Below are 18,542 nucleotides of genomic sequence, written 5' to 3'. Positions count from 1 at the left end.
GGTCATGGTGTGAGCTGCAGGAATCATGGAGATGGGCATCCCCTGGCTTCACACCCCATGCATGGATTACCCCAAGGTAAACAACATCCAGGGGCTAAATTAATCTTTCCTGAGATTAAGCCACTCCTAACACTGCTCATTCCTATGGATTTGCTGGCATCTAGTAGAAGATTCCCATGGGAGCTCACAAACTGCAGATTCCCATTCTTCCCAAAACTCACTGCAATGTACCATTTTGGGGTCTTATTGCCAATAGTTTTAAAAGGAAAGGGGCTGTGGACAGGAAGATATGATCATACAGGCACTGTAATGCCACAAACCTCCTTTCTCTGGGATACCACAAACCTGTGGTGGATCTTGGAAGGTACCAACAACCCACTCTCCCATCACAGGATGAAATATATAATCATAATGTATCAGAGTAATTTAGGTTGGGAAAGAGCTGTGAAAGTCATCTGGTCCAAACCCCTGCTCAAGACGGTCGATTTTGAAGATAAATTCTCCTTCTCATTACCCTGTCCACTTCTGTTCTGGGAAGTCCATAACCTGTTTCCCTTCCTGCAACTATACACACCCATCACACACATTTACAGAAAATTGGGTGCCCATCTCTGAGAAAGGTCTAAAGCAAAAAATCACAAATCAGGAATACAAATGCCTCAAGTCTGAGGCTACTGATGACCTAAGAGTGCTTATAAAATTTCAAGTCAGAGGAGTTTTCTGTAACTTGACTCCATTTCTGTAGGAAGAAGAAGCTGATGAATAACTCTGGATGGGAATTACAAGCAGCATTCAGAATGTTTGACAAATGCATACTTAGTCATCAGCAAGCAAATTTAAGCAGACTCAAAACTGAAACACAAAGAGGCCTTGAGGAAAAGCAGTTATTTTAAAATCTAAAAGGTCTGCAATCCAAAGTACTCTGAAGTTTATGGATAAAGGATACAAACTGCAGCAGAAGCATGGATTTACCAGGGAAATGGATGAGTCCTTATGATCTTCCCACTGCCATTACCCAATGACAAAATACCATAAGGGCTGAGTTACACACACCTGAACACAGTGGCTCCAGTGATTTCTGCATTAGCTGAACACAGCATGCAGTAGGACACCTCTTGTACCCAGACTGAGCTGTGGGAGTCTCAAAATTTTAACTCTCACACAGTATCAGGACAAAACACTCTGATATACTAAGCATATGATTGTATTTATCATAATGGTGCTGTTCACCATTCCAGTATCATTGCTTGCTGACCAAAAACTGAACTCAATCTGGGCAGGAGGTAAGAAGTGAAAGAAAAAAAAACAACCTCCCGTTCTGATGATACCTTGCAGAAGAATTCACAGAGGTCAGGAGGAGGATGGTTGTTTTCCAGCAAAGGTGCAATTGCCTTTAAAAAGAAAGGGAGAAAAAAGAGAAAAATTTGCATTTCAAGGCAGCAACTGGAGAAAGCATATTGCAGGGAAGTATTTTTCTTGGGGGGATAAAAGCTCACTTTTAGAAAAGGACAAAAGCATCAATAGAGAAATTAGAGGTGGGCCATGTATTTATTTTACAAGTAAGCTCAAGCACACCTCTGCTATGAATCCTCAGGAAAACTCTGCTTTTAACTACATCAGTGGAAATATGTAAAACGGGCAAAGGAGTACAGTATTTATAATGGTTTAAATGGAAACAGGAGCAGACATTTTTGCTTTAGGATGTAATAAAGCAAGGATGAATCTGGCTCACTATTTCACTATTCACTATCTCCCTAAAAGAAAAAAAACTGAACATCACCACACACACATACCCTTTGTGAAGGAGTTCAACCTCTTTTTTTGTGAAAAAGAGTTCACTAAAAGCAACCTAGCACTGCTCTTACCTGGGAAGACCCTATTTATCAAAATCAAGAATCTAACTTTGTAAAAGCTGATATCAACCATTCCTTTGTTGCTACAAAAACCAATGTGCTTGTGCTGGGTAAACACATTGGAGATCATACCTGCCACTGAGGGGGTAATGAACTTATGCTGCTGTTACTTCCTTTGTAAACTAGAAAATGGTACCAGAATAATATATTCTATGTGGTGGTGCCTTCAGGCTTTTCCACTCTTCAGTTACAGGGATTCCCAGTGCCCATTTCAATGTAAAACACTAAACATAGCAGCCAGGACATTTTGTATTAAGCAACTGAACACCAGATATTTTATCTGGATGGCACCTGGGGTTTTACTAAGGCAGCCTGTTTGGTTTTTGCTCTCCCTCTCATGTCCTTACTCAGCCCTGTGAGCCTGCTTGCAGTAGCTGTGTTTCACAGTCACACATACAGGTCAAGATTAGTGTGGATTTTAACAACAAAACCCAAGCAAACTGCAAAGCTCTGTTTGGTTACATGTCAGAACTATGATACTCATCACATGCCACCCTTCTGCAACTGTTCACTCCTCCTCTGGCAGTGGCCCAGCCACAGGGGACTGATGGAGAACACAACCCCATCCATGAGCCCAGAACATCCTCACTCCCCCATCCAACAGCTGAGCTCTTTCCCAAACCCATCTTTGGGATTGTTTTCTTCAGGATAACAACAACAGAGACAGTCAAGCAGGTTATGGCTCTGCCTCTGTGGTCAGTGTGGAAGACTGACAGCCTGAAAGGACCTTTTCCTGTGTTTTCCTTACGAGTGCCATGGCCAAAAGCAGCCACGTGCTGTGCCACGTTGCCCAGCCGTGGCGACACGTGCGTCCCCACCCTGAGCAGGAAGGGATTGGTTGGGATGTTGACCTGCCCCAGCACCATCCAGACAAGGAAAGCTGGTCCCAAGCATTGTGTACTTTCCACATGCTACATAAACACACAGTATTAGCAATTCTTTCCAGGAATAGCCCAGGTTATCTGGGTAATGGCAGTGAGCACTGAATGCCCAGGAACTGCCAGCTCCTTAATGGCTTGGGCACAACCTACACGAGGGCAGGACTTGAACTGAAGAAGCCAGAACAGAGGAACAACACAGGCTGAAAGGACCTTTGGAGGCCACCAGGTTCACCTTCCCTGCTCACAGATGGGCCACCTTCCATATTTTATTAAAAATTCCTTCCCCCAAAAACAAACAGCTGTAACTGGGGGCTTGAACTACCCTTGGCACTAAAGTTAAATGAAAGTTATAGCAAAGATAAGTAAATGCTACTTCAGAAACTTCCCTCAGTGGCTGATTTCAGCTAAAAGGGTATCTTAAACACAGCAGTTAAACACAATTAACACCTACTAGCAGCTACCTGCCACCTTGTCATTTTGCAGAAAGAGTTACAGGGATGTGATACAATCAGGTGGTGGTGAGGCTCTAGATTAGATTACTGTGAAAATCTGGAAATTACCCAAGAATGAAATTAAATCACAGTGATAAGGAACCAAGTTCCACCTCTCTGATAAACTGTTGAGATCTTATAGTTTGTTTCACAAGCAACAGAGCTGCCATTTGATTCACTTATTTCTATGTCTAAATAAATGTGACCTACAAAAAAGAAAAAAGTTGAAGAGGATATTTTTACAAGTAAGTTAGCAGGGATTTAAACTGGAATGACACAAGAGCAATCCCTTGCTCACATACCCTCAGCAATGGAGACATTCTGTATATGGTAGCATCAGCCCCTCAGGAAACTACTTAGCCTAAGGGTTTTATAGGGCACATCTGGAAATGATGGAGTTTGACTATTTAAAGTACATCTACAGATATGGATATTGCTGTGTAGCCTCCTAAGGAGGCCATTTGGAGACACTGTTAACACTCAGCATGCTGTGCTCTCTCACACAGACTGATGAGAAAGCTTTATTGTAATTCATCTATGAAACAAGAATAGAAAATTGACAAAGCCACACAAAAAACAGACAAATGGTTTTCATTCCTGCCTAAGCTCAGCAGCATTGGTGGAAAGGCTTTCACATTCGCCCTACTTCAGTGGGGCAGAGACAGGCACTAAGAGAACTGTTATCAAACAATATAGATTTGTCCTCAGCTTTTGACAGAAAGATACTCACCACAATAATGCTCTCATGGTCTTGAGTGGTTAGGTTGTTGTTCTGAAAGAGTTGAATAGAAGAAAGATGAGCGAAGGAAGAGCACTCTTGAGTTGGTACATCAGCACACACAGTCCCCAGCTACCACCAGACACAAGGAGAAAGGCTCAAGACTCAATTGGTTATTTTCTGAATAAAAACCATGGCACTAAAATCACCCTCCTAAAGGAGGTGGTGCAGTGCCTGCTGTGAGGACTGGTGCAAGCCTTCATTGCTCCTTCAGTTCAGCACACTAACACCAGGATGCCAGAGGTCTCAATCAGATGAGAAAGTAAAGCCAGCAATACATTTCTTTAAAATGTTTTCTTAGGACAAGCTGTATATATAATAATTTCTGTCTCTACAGAAATTATTAAAAGGATTGGTGTGGTGGGGTTTTTTTGTGGCCAGTTTTCCCAAAATTCTTTCTTTAAAGATGGTACCAGGAAAAGCCAATAAATTGACTGGAAGTCACCTATGCTACCACCTATGCAGAAGAGTTTGCTCTGTGCTTTTTCAGCAGCATGATCCATCCAGAGGTTACAGTGGTGTGAGTTGCTAAGATTTTTGCCTACTGCAAGAAAAAATAATAGTGGATTTTTTTGCTTATATAAATCTTTCTGCTATCACATTAGAACTAAGACAAGAAGAGCCTGCTTGGCATTACATTTCCTGTCTATGAAAAGTTAAATATTTGAAACAGATGTTGTAGGAGGAAGATAGATAATTCTCAAGAAATACGCTTTTCTTTACCAGAATTAGTAAAAATAAAATAGCTACACAATTAATTTATTGGTCTGTGTATATATATAGATACAAAAATTATTGGTCATGGAAGCAAAGCCAATGGAATAGAAGTCAAAGGGAGCTTTACCACTGACTTAAGGCATGAGTTAAACCCATGTAAATTTACCATAGATAATTAAAAAAACCAAAGAAACAAAAAGCCAACCAACCAAAAAAACCAAACCAACAAACACAAGATTAACAGGGCTTGTTTTTTTCCTAGAAATCTACGTAAGATGGGTCAAATTTTCCTTCTCCCCAGCAAGTGCAAACTCCACTCAAGTGAGCAGAAGTCACGAGCAGACTCGCAGGCAGAATTTTGACAGCCCAAGTTAAAATAAAACCCACCCCCAAACTTTTAACTGTTTGTCTCTCATCTGAGAGCAACAGGAGCCCTGCTGAGGTACCTCTGAGAGCAGCCTGGAGACAATCTCCAGGGGTGCCTGGTGGATGGAGTCGTCCTGCAGCGGGGACGTCAGTGCCATGTCCACCAGCGTCCGGATCTCCTTCAGCACCACCTCCCAGCGGCTGGGGTTACTCAGCACCTTCTTGTACTTGTAAATCTTCTTCTGCAAGACACATGAAAGGGCCACACTGACACCACCATAAACCCCTTGAATGCAGCCGTGCCTCCTGCTGCCCAAGGGAGCTGCTCTGTATGTCGAGTTCTGCCTTTTCTGGTGGCTGAAAAGCTGTACTTGAAACATTTAAATGGACAAGAAAACCTTTTATGTCAAAACCAGTTTCTTCTGTGGAAGCAATGAGAAACCATGATTCTTTTCATTTCAAAATGAGGGTTTTTTTAACTCCAAAGCATCTTTCTTTTCATCATCTCCTCTCACAAACATCTTCTTCCTCAGGCTAGCAACAGATACCTGCTATTGAACTGTTTCTAAAGCTTAAGCTCTTTTTAAGAGACTCATTAAGCAAGGGAGGGAGAGAGAGAGGCCATCAAAACATCACTCTTATAGATCCTTTATTCTGAATGTGAATTCACATTCAGAATGCATTTCAATCAATTTTACCAAAGCAAAAAAAAAGCCTCATAGACCAAGAGGCATTTTTTTTGTCTTGAAGGAGCCTGAAAAGTCATGATGCCACCCTCCAGCTGTAACAGAAGCCAACTTGTTAAGTCTCTAGATCTTCCATACAACAGCATTTCCACTCTCAAGAACAGCATTCCTGATTGCCTAACCCCATCTGCCCCAGTTCCCTGCATGCCCCTGACCCTGTCCAAGCTATTTCATCAACTGCCCCATCCACAGACCAGCTGGATAAGCAGAGGACAACTCTTACTCCTCAGCAGCCATGTGACCACAAACTACTGGGACAGAGGCTGCTTTATATTATGAAAACCAATCTTTAGAGAAAACCCAACCACCTGAACTCCCAAAGGTGGCTTGGTGGCACTCTACAAGTTCAAGGAAATGATGATGAGTGTTCAAATGTCACTTCTGAAAACAACATGAAGGGCACATGAGAGCCAGGAGGGGCTCCAGAAGAGCCTGGAGGCAGTGCCAGAGGCAGGGAAGGAGCTCTGCACTGAGGGACAGCAACTGCCAGGACCCCACTTGTGTTTAGTTCACATGCCCTTCCACTCCCCTCTCTGCACAAGCCTGGTCCTCTGCAAAAAGGGATGTTGAGAAGTCTGGACACATGCTCAGGTTTATTTAACAGCACCGGCTGGGCACTCATGTTTACATGAAAACATCAGAGTTTTGCACTAAAATTGGATCTTGCATTCCTCAGCAGCATTTCCATGAAAATCACATACACTGCCCATTTTGGGCAGCTTTGCAGATTTCAGCTGCATGCTTTGGGCTATACATGAGTGTTAACACAGGCAGGGGACTGCAAAGGGCCTGTGTGCTTTGTTTTGCTTTGGAGCTTTGTGGCTCCTGGCATTTCCCCCCGCGCTGGCCCAGGGCAGCCCCAGCAGGAACCACCTGACCACGCTGGCTCTCTGCTTATCAGCCACTTCCTTCCCACCCTGGAGCAGATCTACTGCCCAGCAGCAAACAGTCACCTCTGAACCCCCACCTGAAACACAAGAGAAGAGAACAATGCAGAAAAATACAGATTTCATATGCACTGGGTTTGTCAGCATTGTTAGAGGGGGGAGAGGAGAGTGGCACTAGGCTGACATGTCAAGGCTGATAAAGCAATCCAATTATCTTTTTAATTAAATTCATGCCAAGTACAAAAGCACACTGGCAGTCTAGTTCACACTTCCAGTGCATTTTAAGCCACTGAAAAGCTAAAGGAACATAAAAACATGCTGCAGACATTATCAAATATGGCTGGGATTTCAAAACTGCACGAAAATCTTTGTTCTTCTGAGATCCTTGGGACAGAGCAAATCCAACGGTGAATTTAAGCTACCAGCACTACTTCTACATCACAGATTTCTTGGACTCTTTAGGAAACTTCAATCATAGAATTTAATTTCTCTTATTCATGTAGTGCCTTTATTTAGGGTCTTTTTGTTAGACCCATTCCAGCACTAAATCTAAGACAACCAGACATTTTTTTTTAACTGGAAACAACTCCTTTCTGACTAATTAGACAGTTTTTAAACTGGAAACAATGCCATTCTGACTAGTTGAGGACACTAAACCAAGCTGGCTCAAAAGATACAATTTCCAATGCTGAAACTGACCCCTTGGCCCTGTACTGTGGAGAAGTCAAACTCAAAGCAGAATTAGAAGCTGACAAAATGTGGGGACAGGGGGAGGATGAGAGTTAGATCACTGGGTTATTGCATCCCTGCCTCTCTGGGCTGCCCCTTTTTGGGTGAGTTACAACTCGTTTTCAGAGCAGCTCCTTCAGCCTAAGGGGAAGCTGCTGAAGGAAACTCTTGCCCAACAGGACACTGCTCAGACAACTCCACCACAAATATCCTTCTTTTGCTGTCAAATCCAGTCTTGCTTGGAGTGAGGGAGGAGGAAGGGAGTTTTTCTTTCCCTTTTAGAGATGTCCATTACAAGTCAGAATTCTGATGATGCTGACGTACATCAGAGGGGAGGCAGCAGGAGCTTTACCCGCTGCCATGCAGGGAAGACCAACCAAAGCTCCTGCAGGGCAGGCAGGCAGGGACTCAAAGGGAGCATCAGGGAACAGCCACCTTTGCAGACACACCGAGCCTGCTGCAAGCACAGAATCCAAATTTATCAGTGTGTGCTTCACATTTCCAGCACAAAGGATTGAGTGGCACTGACAGACTGAGCTGCAGCCTGCGAATGACATTACAGGAGTCTTGAATGATGGTGGGAAAGCAGCAGAAAATAAATAAATAAATAGAGAAGCCATCCCCAAGAGGGTTGAACTCTGCTGTCCTGAACCTTTGGCCATGGTTACAGTGCTGTTTTTCTCAGCAGAATGCTTTTCACTGGTGAGCGCCTTGCTGAAAGCCTCAATTAAAGCCTGAAACCTATCAGTGGGTTACAGAAGCAATTTGCTGTGTCTCAGCAAGCACTTAGGCAACACTGAGCCATCTGCTCCATTCTACCTGTGCTGGCTCCGGAGCAGGGAGTAACAATCACTCACAAGCTGAAAAACAAAGCTGCCTGGTAAAGACCCACATGGAGAACAAGAATGTCAGTCCAAGAGTTCATTCCCCCTGGATGTAGGTGTAAAAGATGCCTTCAAGTTGCTGAAAAAATTCACACAACATTTATCATTAATAGCCTGAACAAGAAAAATACCAGGGTAGGAATCCAGTTCCTAGGGGGATTTCACTAAAAAGCAGCAGCTCCTGTGAAAATTTATGTGAGTGAAAATAAGACATGCCAACTTGGAATTTGACCCTCCTAGTTACTGACCAGCCAGAGCTACACAGCCAGTGTCACTCCAAAATCTTGCAATGCTGACTTTCAATGGAAAACCACTGAATTTGTTAAGTACCCAGAAGAAGCAGGATGAGGAGAATAAGTGACACTGACAGGGAATCCTTCATTCTTAAATCACTCTAATTAATTAAGTCTTGCAGAAACTCCAAGACCTAAGTCTCAATCCTCTTTTACAGGAGGAAAGAACTGAAGTCCACATATGAAAAATTACTTTTCTAGAGTTATTAAGCTAGGATATGTGACAAAAATCTATAAGCAGTCACTTCTACCATCAGTGCTCAAAAGCCTTTGAACACTGCTGTGAACAGGATGTTCAAGAGAGCCTAGGAAACTTTCAGCTTTTTTAAAGTAAGATCATCGTATATTTTTCTATCCTATAACAGCCTCATTTTGTAGTCCTTGCTCATACACCACTTTCTTGGACAAGAATGATAATACTGATGTAGTCAACAGCTAAGGAAAATGGACTCTAATGCACAAATCAGCCAGGATGGAACATTTGCCTTATTCAGCCCTAGCAAGACCTTTCATGTTAGGAACATCTTAAAGTAGCCACCACACCTGATCCAAAAAGGGAAAAATGAAGCTAGCCTTTTTGAGGACAAAATTTCATCCTTGCTTTGCCACTGCCAGCCAGAGAACGTTCTGTACTCTCAGGAACCTGTCTTCCCATTAGCAAATACTATTTCATTACATAAAGAAAATTAATGGCCATCCCCAATGCTGAAGAGCCTGCTAAATTCTAGCTCTCTTCCCCCTTTACCACATGCAGCCTGCAAAGGATGGCTTGAGTCTTTAGCAGAGAAGCTCCTGCAGGAACAGGACAGGCTGGAGCTCCTATAGGGACAGGCTGGAGCCTGGGACAGGCTGGAGCTCCTGCAGGAATGGGACAGGCTGGAGCCCTGGACAGGCTGGAGCTCCTGCAGGAACGGGACAGGCTGGAGCTCCTGCAGGAACAGGACAGGCTGGAGCTCCTGCAGGAACGGGACAGGCTGGAGCTCCTGCAGGAACGGGACAGGCTGGAGCTCCTGCAGGAACGGGACAGGCTGGAGCTCTTGCAGGAACAGGACAGGCTGGAGCTCCTGCAGGAACGGGACAGGCTGGAGCTCCTGCAGGAACGGGACAGGCTGGAGCTCCTATAGGGACAGGCTGGAGCCTGGGACAGGCTGGAGCTCCTGCAGGAACGGGACAGGCTGGAGCTCCTGCAGGAACGGGACAGGCTGGAGCTCCTGCAGGAACGGGACAGGCTGGAGCTCCTGCAGGAACGGGCGCTGCCCTGGAGGGCTGTGGGTGCCAGCAATTGTTTATTTCTTGCTGAGCAACGAGAGCAGCTCCAGCAAGAGGGAAAAGGTCAGGCTCCCGCACAAAGGTCCCCCCAGCTCTCTGCGGGGACGGATGACACGGGCTAGTGTTACACTTGATGTTGACAGTGGTTATGTAAAATGGAGGTGCCTCTTGCTAGATGCAAATCTGCAGAGATAAAAACAACACAGAGAGCACACTCTGGAAAGGTTTTCTCCACTACAGCAGAACATTTTGTTCAAATGCTGCGTAACAAGGAAGAGGAAGAGTTGCTGGCGATGTCCAACACACGTGTTGGCCTGTCCTACAAAGCCCAGGTGCACCATGTATTCTGCAGCATCACCTGCTGGCATTTTGACCTTTAACTCATTATCTTCATGAAAACAAAGAGGGCACGGCATCCCAAAAGTCAGCCACACCCGTATTCTGCTTTTAATATTAGCAGGTATCACTTACTTCATGGTATTCTGAAAAATACCTAAGGTTAACTTGCTGCTAACAGAGTTTTCTCTGCTAGTTGGAGATGGACTCAAATCACCAGCTGAATCCACTGAAAGCTTTTGGAACTACAGTCCTACCTGCAACATATACCAATATGCAAAGAAAAAAAAAAAAAAAAAAAAAAACTTACCTGAAAAGACTAAGTCTATAGAAAGTCCCAATCCAGGCAAAGGGCTGGGATGAGATTATGGAAACTTTTCTAAATCAGGGACTTCAAACTGCTCGTGCTGCAGTAATCAAACTCGTCCTGAATTTCTGAAAGTTCTGTACAGAAAAACTAATGTGCTGCTCTCTAAAATAGAGATATGCTGCCAAACAGCAGCAGCAAACTTTTGCTCTCCACCATATTTTCAGGTCACAGCATATTTTGCATATTTCATTCTACCCAGTGCAAAATGCTGTAGTGCATCAAGTTCTCTGCTTCAGTTGCTTCTCTGAATGCAATTGCCTTGGTTGGGGCTCACCTTCCCATAAATTCCTTGCCACAGGCCAGAGAAATGGAGGGAAATATTATAGGATAAGCTCTTCTGACTCTCACTCAGGGTCTAAATAACACTTCATTTTTTGCCAACTCATATAAAAAAGATCCTGGTAAAATCACCATTATTTATTACACTGAGACTGGCACCTGTGAATCTGTGGCCTGAGTAAATTCACCCAGTGACATTCTCTGCCCCAAGCAGCTCGCAGTCTAATGATTAAAAGCAAGAAGGAGAGAAAGACCAAGAAAACCAAGGTGATTTCCTTGAGGTCATATGGCAAGCCAGGAACAGAGCAGAACTGAAGTGTTCTGAGCCTCAGGCCTCCAAGGCAATTGCTGGATCCTGATATCCCAAGGAGAAACACCACTGGCAGGCACTGTGCCTGCAGCAACTTGAATGTTAACACCCTGCTGCTGTGCTTCCCCATCTCACCATCTCCGGCCACCACCTCTTCCAGTCTACCCTGATTCACCTGTTTTTTTCCACCAGTGTCTGCCACCTTGCTCCAGATCTCACCAAGCCAGGCAAGAACCCCCCAAGGCTCAGGTCAGCTCTGTCCCAGAGCTGCCAGAGTTCACTGGGTTCAGCAAGGGGTGACGTGGGTTCAGCTGTTACTGATGCACGAGCTGGAACAACCACACAGGCACTTCCCCCAGGCGCAGCGTTTGTCCTTTGCTCAGGTACCACTGGGACAGTACCACTGCAAAGGGAAAGAATGCTGAAATAAACACAATTTTAAAAGCATGGAACAGAGATAAATCGCATTCCTGCTTGATCCAAGAGAAGTGCAAAGCGGACACGGGACAAAGGGGGGATGACAGGGCAGGCTCCTCAGTCACCTCTCAGCATGACACTGGGCAGCTGCAACATTAATGCACTGAAGAACTTGCTCCCGAAGCATATTATATATCTTATCTACATATATATATAGCTCCACCTCCTTTGCACACAGCTGTCAACTGACTGCCCATCCTTATGGGCTTCTGCTCTCTGATGTGCTCAACACTGCTGCAAAGATATCTTTCAGTAACAACAGGGGATGAGAGGATGGAACAGGAAGGATTTTCTAGCCAAGGGAAAGGAAGAAAACTAAAACCATTAAATTCATGAGCTCCACTGAAGACAAACCTGCATGCAAATGCAGTGTGTGTGTGTGTCTCCAAAAACTGAAAGCAACTCAAAAATTGTGGCTTTCTTCTAGCCTCCCTAAGCAGGGAGGGAAGAGGTCATCCTTGGCAGAACTCCCCACTACCAAGAAAAGAAGCTGTGCTTTGTTTCTGCTGGTGCCTTGTCTTCCCTCCACAGCCCTCGAGTCTCTGTAAGATGCAGGAACACAGCTGGTTGAGCCAAACCCAGCTCTACCTCATTCCTGCATCTGAGATGCCATAAACCCAGCTAGAAAATGCAAAAAGCCAATGGTGGCTCCAGCTGCACTTTGCCTGGGCTAATGTGGTTACTCTTGTAATCAGACCTGTCCACAGGGGAGACATTTTTTGGCATGGCTGATGCTGATGCATTCCCCGAAACCCTCCATCCCTGCTTCCATTTCCTTTTGGCAAATGCTCCCATTCTTCAGGCCCCAGTTCCAGCACCAGCTTTACACTTCAGGTTGGCAAAACATCAGCTTTCATCCTGCACACAGCAACTGCTGTTCCGTATTTTTCGTACCAGAGCCAAGTTGGGGTTTGTTTTTAATGTTGCTTTGGCTATGCGGAATTTCACTATGACTGCAGATACTCCAGCAGAAGTACAAGCCACTCCCTGCTTGCAAAAAGCATTGGTAGAGACCAAGCTGGTATCTTGGGTTGAAAATTCCATGTGACAACTCCCCAAGTGAAGAAATATTCTAAAATATGTTGCCCATGAGCATTTGGGTGTTTTGGCTTGATTTTTTTTACTACGTAGAAGTCACACAACATTTTTTCCTCCTTATCTTGGGCAGGAGAATGAACTTCAAAACAGTTTATCAACACAATTGTCCCAGACATACAGGAAAGGTTTGCCCTAGCTGCAGGCTGGTGAGGAGGAAGTTTAAACCTGAGTTTAAACCCTCCTGAGTTACTTAGGTATCTTCTGCAGAATGAGTGGGAAAAATTTTCATAGAGAGTTTGCTAGCCTCACACAACAGGGCAGGAGCCAGACACGCTGCTCGAGCTACAGGACTTGAACAACCTCCGACTCATCAGCAGAGGGAACGTTTCAAACATGTTCAGACACAACTGTCTCCTCTTCTTGCAGGACCTCACTGCTCCCTGCAGTTGGCCCTTTTCTCCAGAGCAGCAAGTGCCCCACATGGCCACTGCCTGTACATCAGGATCTCAGTGTTCTGGCAAAACCCACAGTTTCCAGAGAGGTGTGAGTCTCATCTGCTCCTGTATTTGCAGCGTGACCCAGAGTTGGAAAAATTATGTCCAATTCAAAAAAAAAAAAAAAAAACACCAAAAAACCAAAATCAAACAAACAAAAAACGAAAACCAAACAAAAACAAACCTTAAAAAAAAGCAGGCTACTAGAAAAAAGCAGGAATATGTGTACCATACACGCTCCACACTTTCTGAAGCCTTCAGCAGACTAACTGCATTGAGTGCACAGGGGCAAAAAAGTAGTATTGAATAACTAAAGCACAGCAGACACAGTGTGACTGTGGATTTTGACATGCAGCAAACAAAGCACAGATGACACAAGGCACTGTGACATAAAGTGCCATCTAGGTGTGGTCCTTGCTGTGTGCTTCTCTGTGCAGAGACCTACAGTTACTGACTGCATTATAAATGCCTCTGACGCCCAGCTGAACTGATCCAGGTTCCTAATTCGTTTTATCTTCATGTCCTTTATGTTCTACACACGATGGCTGTGTCTGTGGAGCCTTGGCATCCACCAGCTCTCAGCCCGTGGTGGGAATAAATGACTTGGCCACTGCAGAGAAAAGATACTGTGTAGGAAAAAAAAAAGAGCATACACAATCTTATCATCACTGCACTTTGACCAGGTCTGGCAAAGCACAAAGCTGTGCACAAGGCCACCATGGAGCACAGCCAGGCATACCTGCTGTGCAGAGCCCCCTGCTCTGGCACTGCACCCTTCAGATCCCGCTCAGGCACGAGAGAGCTGGTCATCAACGGGAAAACAGGACGTGGTGGCCTCATCTGCAAGGCTGCACAGCACATGCCAGTAATTTCAGGCATGTGAGGACCCTGATCAGAAGAACTGCCACCTGAGAAACCACCTCCAACTGGGAGTAAGCAGCTACTATCGCTACACATTGTAGTAACTGCTAACAAAAGATAACTGCAGAAAGATAATCTATCCCCCCTTCATTTTCTGGGAAATTCCAGTAAGCTGAGGTAGTACCAAGTAGCACACAAAGCAATTATTTCTTCCCAGATATGCAAAATGGATTAAAAAGCCACGTCATCCCTTTTCCCTATTATTCTCTACTGCTGGCAGTGGACATCCTCAGCTTTTTCTGCTCTCCTCCCCTCTGACCAGTCAGCAAAACCTTCCAAATGGGCGTTTACCCACCTGTTTCACTTTCTCCTCCTTGGCAAATGTATTATTTTGCTGATTTTCTAGCTCCTCAACACCATAAATGGCTTTGAAATTGGCTTCTCTCTTGTGCACCTGCATCATCAATGTCGTCAGCAAGAGAGATGTGCACGGCTCGAGGAACATATTTGTGTCAGAAAGCTGCTGCAGAGCCTTAGGGAGAGCAGGGACTGGATGCTGATGTGATGCTTGCAAGCATCTTAAAAGGGACTTCAGAAAAGCAGGGTATTTCTTTATGGGCTTTGGAGCACTGAATTTTCCAGTTTCTCACAGGGAGATGCCCAATTTCACGAGCAGCATTTGCATTTGAAACATTGCCATCATTTTGTTCCATGTTTTTATATTGCATCTTATTGTGCCACATCAGCACAAACCCCCAAACCTCCTGCAAGTCTTCAGCCTACCAAAATGCCCCATGATTTCTGCAATTTCCTTGTTTTCCTCCTCCTCTGTACAAGTGCCATGTGATGTGCAAGACTGAATGAAGACTCACAGCTTTCAGCTTTCTGATCCAAAGATTCACATCCTTGCTGAGAACCAGAGATCACTGGGGTGCTCCCAGAACCACTGCCCACCTCCTGTTCAGAATCACTCACAACATCCCTTCTGTCCCTGATGGATCTCCCCTCTGCTCACACAGCCCAATCCAGGATTCCCATCTTAAGTAAGACAGTAAAGAGCACCAGAGACCAGGCAATGGGAAATAGCTGCAATGCAATGGCTTCTGAATGAAGAGAGGGGAATGAAGGACATAGTTGCTTTTGGATACTTTTTTTTCTAATTTTAAACCCATCAGTGTTCTAGGAAAAAAGACAAGGAGCTGTGACAGACTAGATGAACATGAGGCTTACAGCAAGAGCTAGGGCAGATGACACAGGCTGTGACACTTGCAATATACTGTTTTACAGTTTTCTTTGGGTATTAGCAGCAGTTTTATAATCCCCTAATACATCATGTATACAATAATATAAGGACAAAACTGTGCAAGAAATGAAAGAGAAATTTAAAACAACACCTAGATCCCATTTGCTCCTTCAGGATCATGGAGGGAGGTCTTCTGACACCAAGAGCTCTCATGAGATCCAGAATGCAGAACTGGGCCCCATGGCAGCAGCTTAACAAGGCACTTAGCATGTGACATCTCCCAGAGTTAGGTTTTCACACCCAATGCATCATGCCAGGAGGATAATTACACTCCTGGGAAAGCCTACCAGTCTTGTCCTGTCTCCACAAGAGATCTCCTAAAACCAGGTATTTCTGCAGCCAGAAACCTGAACAAGAGAATAATTTTGATGCAGCTCTATATTATGACAACTATAGATGAGAAGTTGCAATTTGGTGAAATTCTTGGTCACCATGACCTCAAAATTCTGAATTGCAAAGGATTAGTCATAAGGTCAGGCCTGGAATAATGCAGAGGAGCAATTCACCGGCACAAAACCCGAGGATCTCTCTTGGCCAGCAGCTCAGCATTCCTGAGAAACAACATATTCCAGCAATTGTATCTGCTCCTCTTCAGAGCTGAGACCCAAGCACACAATAACAAGCTGACCTGTTTATTCAGCTGTTTTTGACACCCCTCTATCTTCAGACCTAATATTAGTTTGAATAGGATAGCATCCAAGTCTAGAGGGGAAAATTTAGAGCTGGTCCTGACTTAGCTAAAGCAAGATAGAAAATAACTATCTAGTTTCTACTCAAATTTCACCTCTAGGCCATTAATTGGCTTGAGTTCTGCCTCCTTAGAAAAGGCCATTTTGGCAATACAGGAGGCAGCTAGGGGTGCACAAAGCACGTGTGCCTATGGCTGGATGAGGGCAGGGCAGCTCAGAGCAGCAGCTCAGATCCAGGCTGGCACCCCAGTGTGCTGCTGAGAGCCTCCTTGGGTTGGACAAAGTGCTGTGCTGACATGGATATGCAGCTCTCAGATTTGAAGTGATTCATGTGAAGCCAACACAGAGCACAGCCCATGCTCAGCTGCCACTGCTGCAGATGGACCTTGTGGGAGGAACCTGTTCCAGTGGCCCCCCAAAAAGAGTGAGGTTATTTTGCCAGTGCAAAGGCAGTGAAAGCTTAAAAAAAAAAAATCTAGCCACTCCACCTGTTCCAGTTCTTAAAACATTACCAGCATTTCATAAAATGAATAGAAGAAAAAACTTTCTGTCAGCATCTTGTCTGTTTTTCATCTATCCATTTCCACCTCCCAAGTGAGATCTGTGCCTTTCTGCTGTGGCAGCACAGCTACCTCTAGCAAAATGAGATCCCAGAAACAGAAAACAAGGCCAAGAATTTTCAAGTGACTTCTGATAACAGATGGCCTGAGACTGCCAAACTTGTGCTGGAAAATGAGAGAGGCAACAGACTTCATGTGCTCATGAAGGTATCTCAAGCCAAAAAGAAAGCAAAAAAAGAAGACAAAAAGATATCCCCCCCAGCTTAACTACAAAAATTAAATGTTATGGAAATAAAAGGCTGTTAAGTATGACAAGATTTCCATTATGTTGCTCCTGAATTTGCAATGAAGTTGTTCAGATAACAGGGTGGTCTTATCAATCACTAGATGAACAGTAAGCACACACAGCTGCATTTCATGTTACCTTTCACATAGAAAAGAAGAACAAACCATGACAGCAAGCATCAACTTCACCATGAGAAGAGTCATCAAAAACTGAAAAATGGTCTCAGTATGTTCACCAGAAAGCTCAAACTGGTACCAGTCTCACTTCTTGGCAACACAGATCCATTTACACAGCCCTTGGACCCCACATCTGTTCCCTACGAAGTCTGGCCTAGGACAGCACCATGACGCAGAGGAAAGGCAGGATATCTTAAAAAACTGTTCAAGGTCTCCCACAACTGGTACCCAAGCATTTCAGAGGAAGAGTACAGCTACCAGCCAAAAAGTTGTGGGCTGCCTTTTATCTGTCCAAGCAATAAATCTGCTTGTCCAAAACTAGTGTGTCATCGAAGCCCATAGTGCTCCCAAAGCCCTGGGGCTTTGAAAGGCAAAACATAATTCCACATCTGTTCCCATCATTATATTGACTTGCACACAGACACAAAAGGAAAAAGAAAAAAAAAGCCATTCTTGGCCTAATGGTATCATAATTATTTATTGTTTTTCCTTAAAGTAAAAGAAACTGAAAACTTCTCTGTTCTGTGGAAATACCTCAGTGTTTCAGCTAAAGAAAGCAAAGAAAAAGCCAAGAGAGTTATGGTTTAGTGTGCTGGGTAACCACCAAGGAGAGGCCTGAAGTCCACAACTACCACTCCAAAGAACTGCTGAGCTCTTCAAATAGAATTTTCACTATGTAGTAGAGCATGAGGCTATGGAATTGTCACAGGGTACCAAATCTTCCTCTCTCAGATCATAAATTAGGTCACTAAACACACTGGCCCTTTTAACTGTATCCAATGTGATTTTTTCCCAGATCTCACAGTTTTAAGGCAAGATTTACTGAGATTTAAGGCTGTAAATTTCTTTAATGTCATCATTTAAATTCTGTATAACCCTCACTCCTGTATCAGCACTATTTTTAATCATTACCATGGTGACAAAGCCGTAAAGGTGCTTTGCACAAGGAAGGCTTTACCACACTTTCGAAAACAGTTGCTCTTAACTCATTTTTTTGCAGTTTTAAATTTCAAAGAAGAGTAACTCACTCTGAACATTCACCGTTTGATACAAAAACTGATACTCACCCATGGCTATTGCATAAAAAAACCCTAATTAACAAGAAATTCATAACCTGGTCACAGTAAAGACCAGAGAGCATATCATCATTCAGGTCAAGTATGACTTTATTTGACAGTAAATCCCTTTGCAATTAATAGGGCTGCTTGTGCATGGAAGTATCTGTTTCCTGAAGACACGGATAGAACAATCCCTATGAGAACCAGGGAAGTATTAATCCAAAATTAAAGTTTTTGAACGAAGGCCAACATCACTTGTTTTAGTATTCAATGCAAAACGTTTGCAAATCCCAAATGACAACATTGTTCCAGTTTCCTATTTCATGGGATTCAAAGCATGGAGTCTGGGTT

The 18,542-nt window shown here is 44.1% G+C and overlaps 1 protein-coding gene across 2 annotated transcripts in view; it reads right to left on the bottom strand.

Annotated features, from left to right (window-relative positions):
• CMIP (c-Maf inducing protein) overlaps positions 1-18,542 on the bottom strand; it is a 130,653-nt gene that overhangs the window by 29,484 nt on the left and 82,627 nt on the right. The window contains exons 4-6 of one of the 2 annotated variants that reach the window (XM_053987198.1): positions 5,227-5,388; positions 4,016-4,057; positions 1,311-1,391 (exon numbers count right to left, since the gene is read on the bottom strand). In XM_053987198.1, coding sequence (XP_053843173.1) covers positions 1,311-1,391; positions 4,016-4,057; positions 5,227-5,388 — 285 coding nt within the window. The remainder of the gene's footprint in view (positions 1-1,310; positions 1,392-4,015; positions 4,058-5,226; positions 5,389-18,542) is intronic. The other variant, XM_053987199.1, reaches the window with a different exon arrangement.

This window comes from Vidua macroura, chromosome 11, assembly GCF_024509145.1.
Source record: "Vidua macroura isolate BioBank_ID:100142 chromosome 11, ASM2450914v1, whole genome shotgun sequence".
Lineage (NCBI taxonomy): Eukaryota > Metazoa > Chordata > Aves > Passeriformes > Viduidae > Vidua > Vidua macroura.
This window is presented reverse-complemented; position numbering and strand designations above follow the sequence as displayed.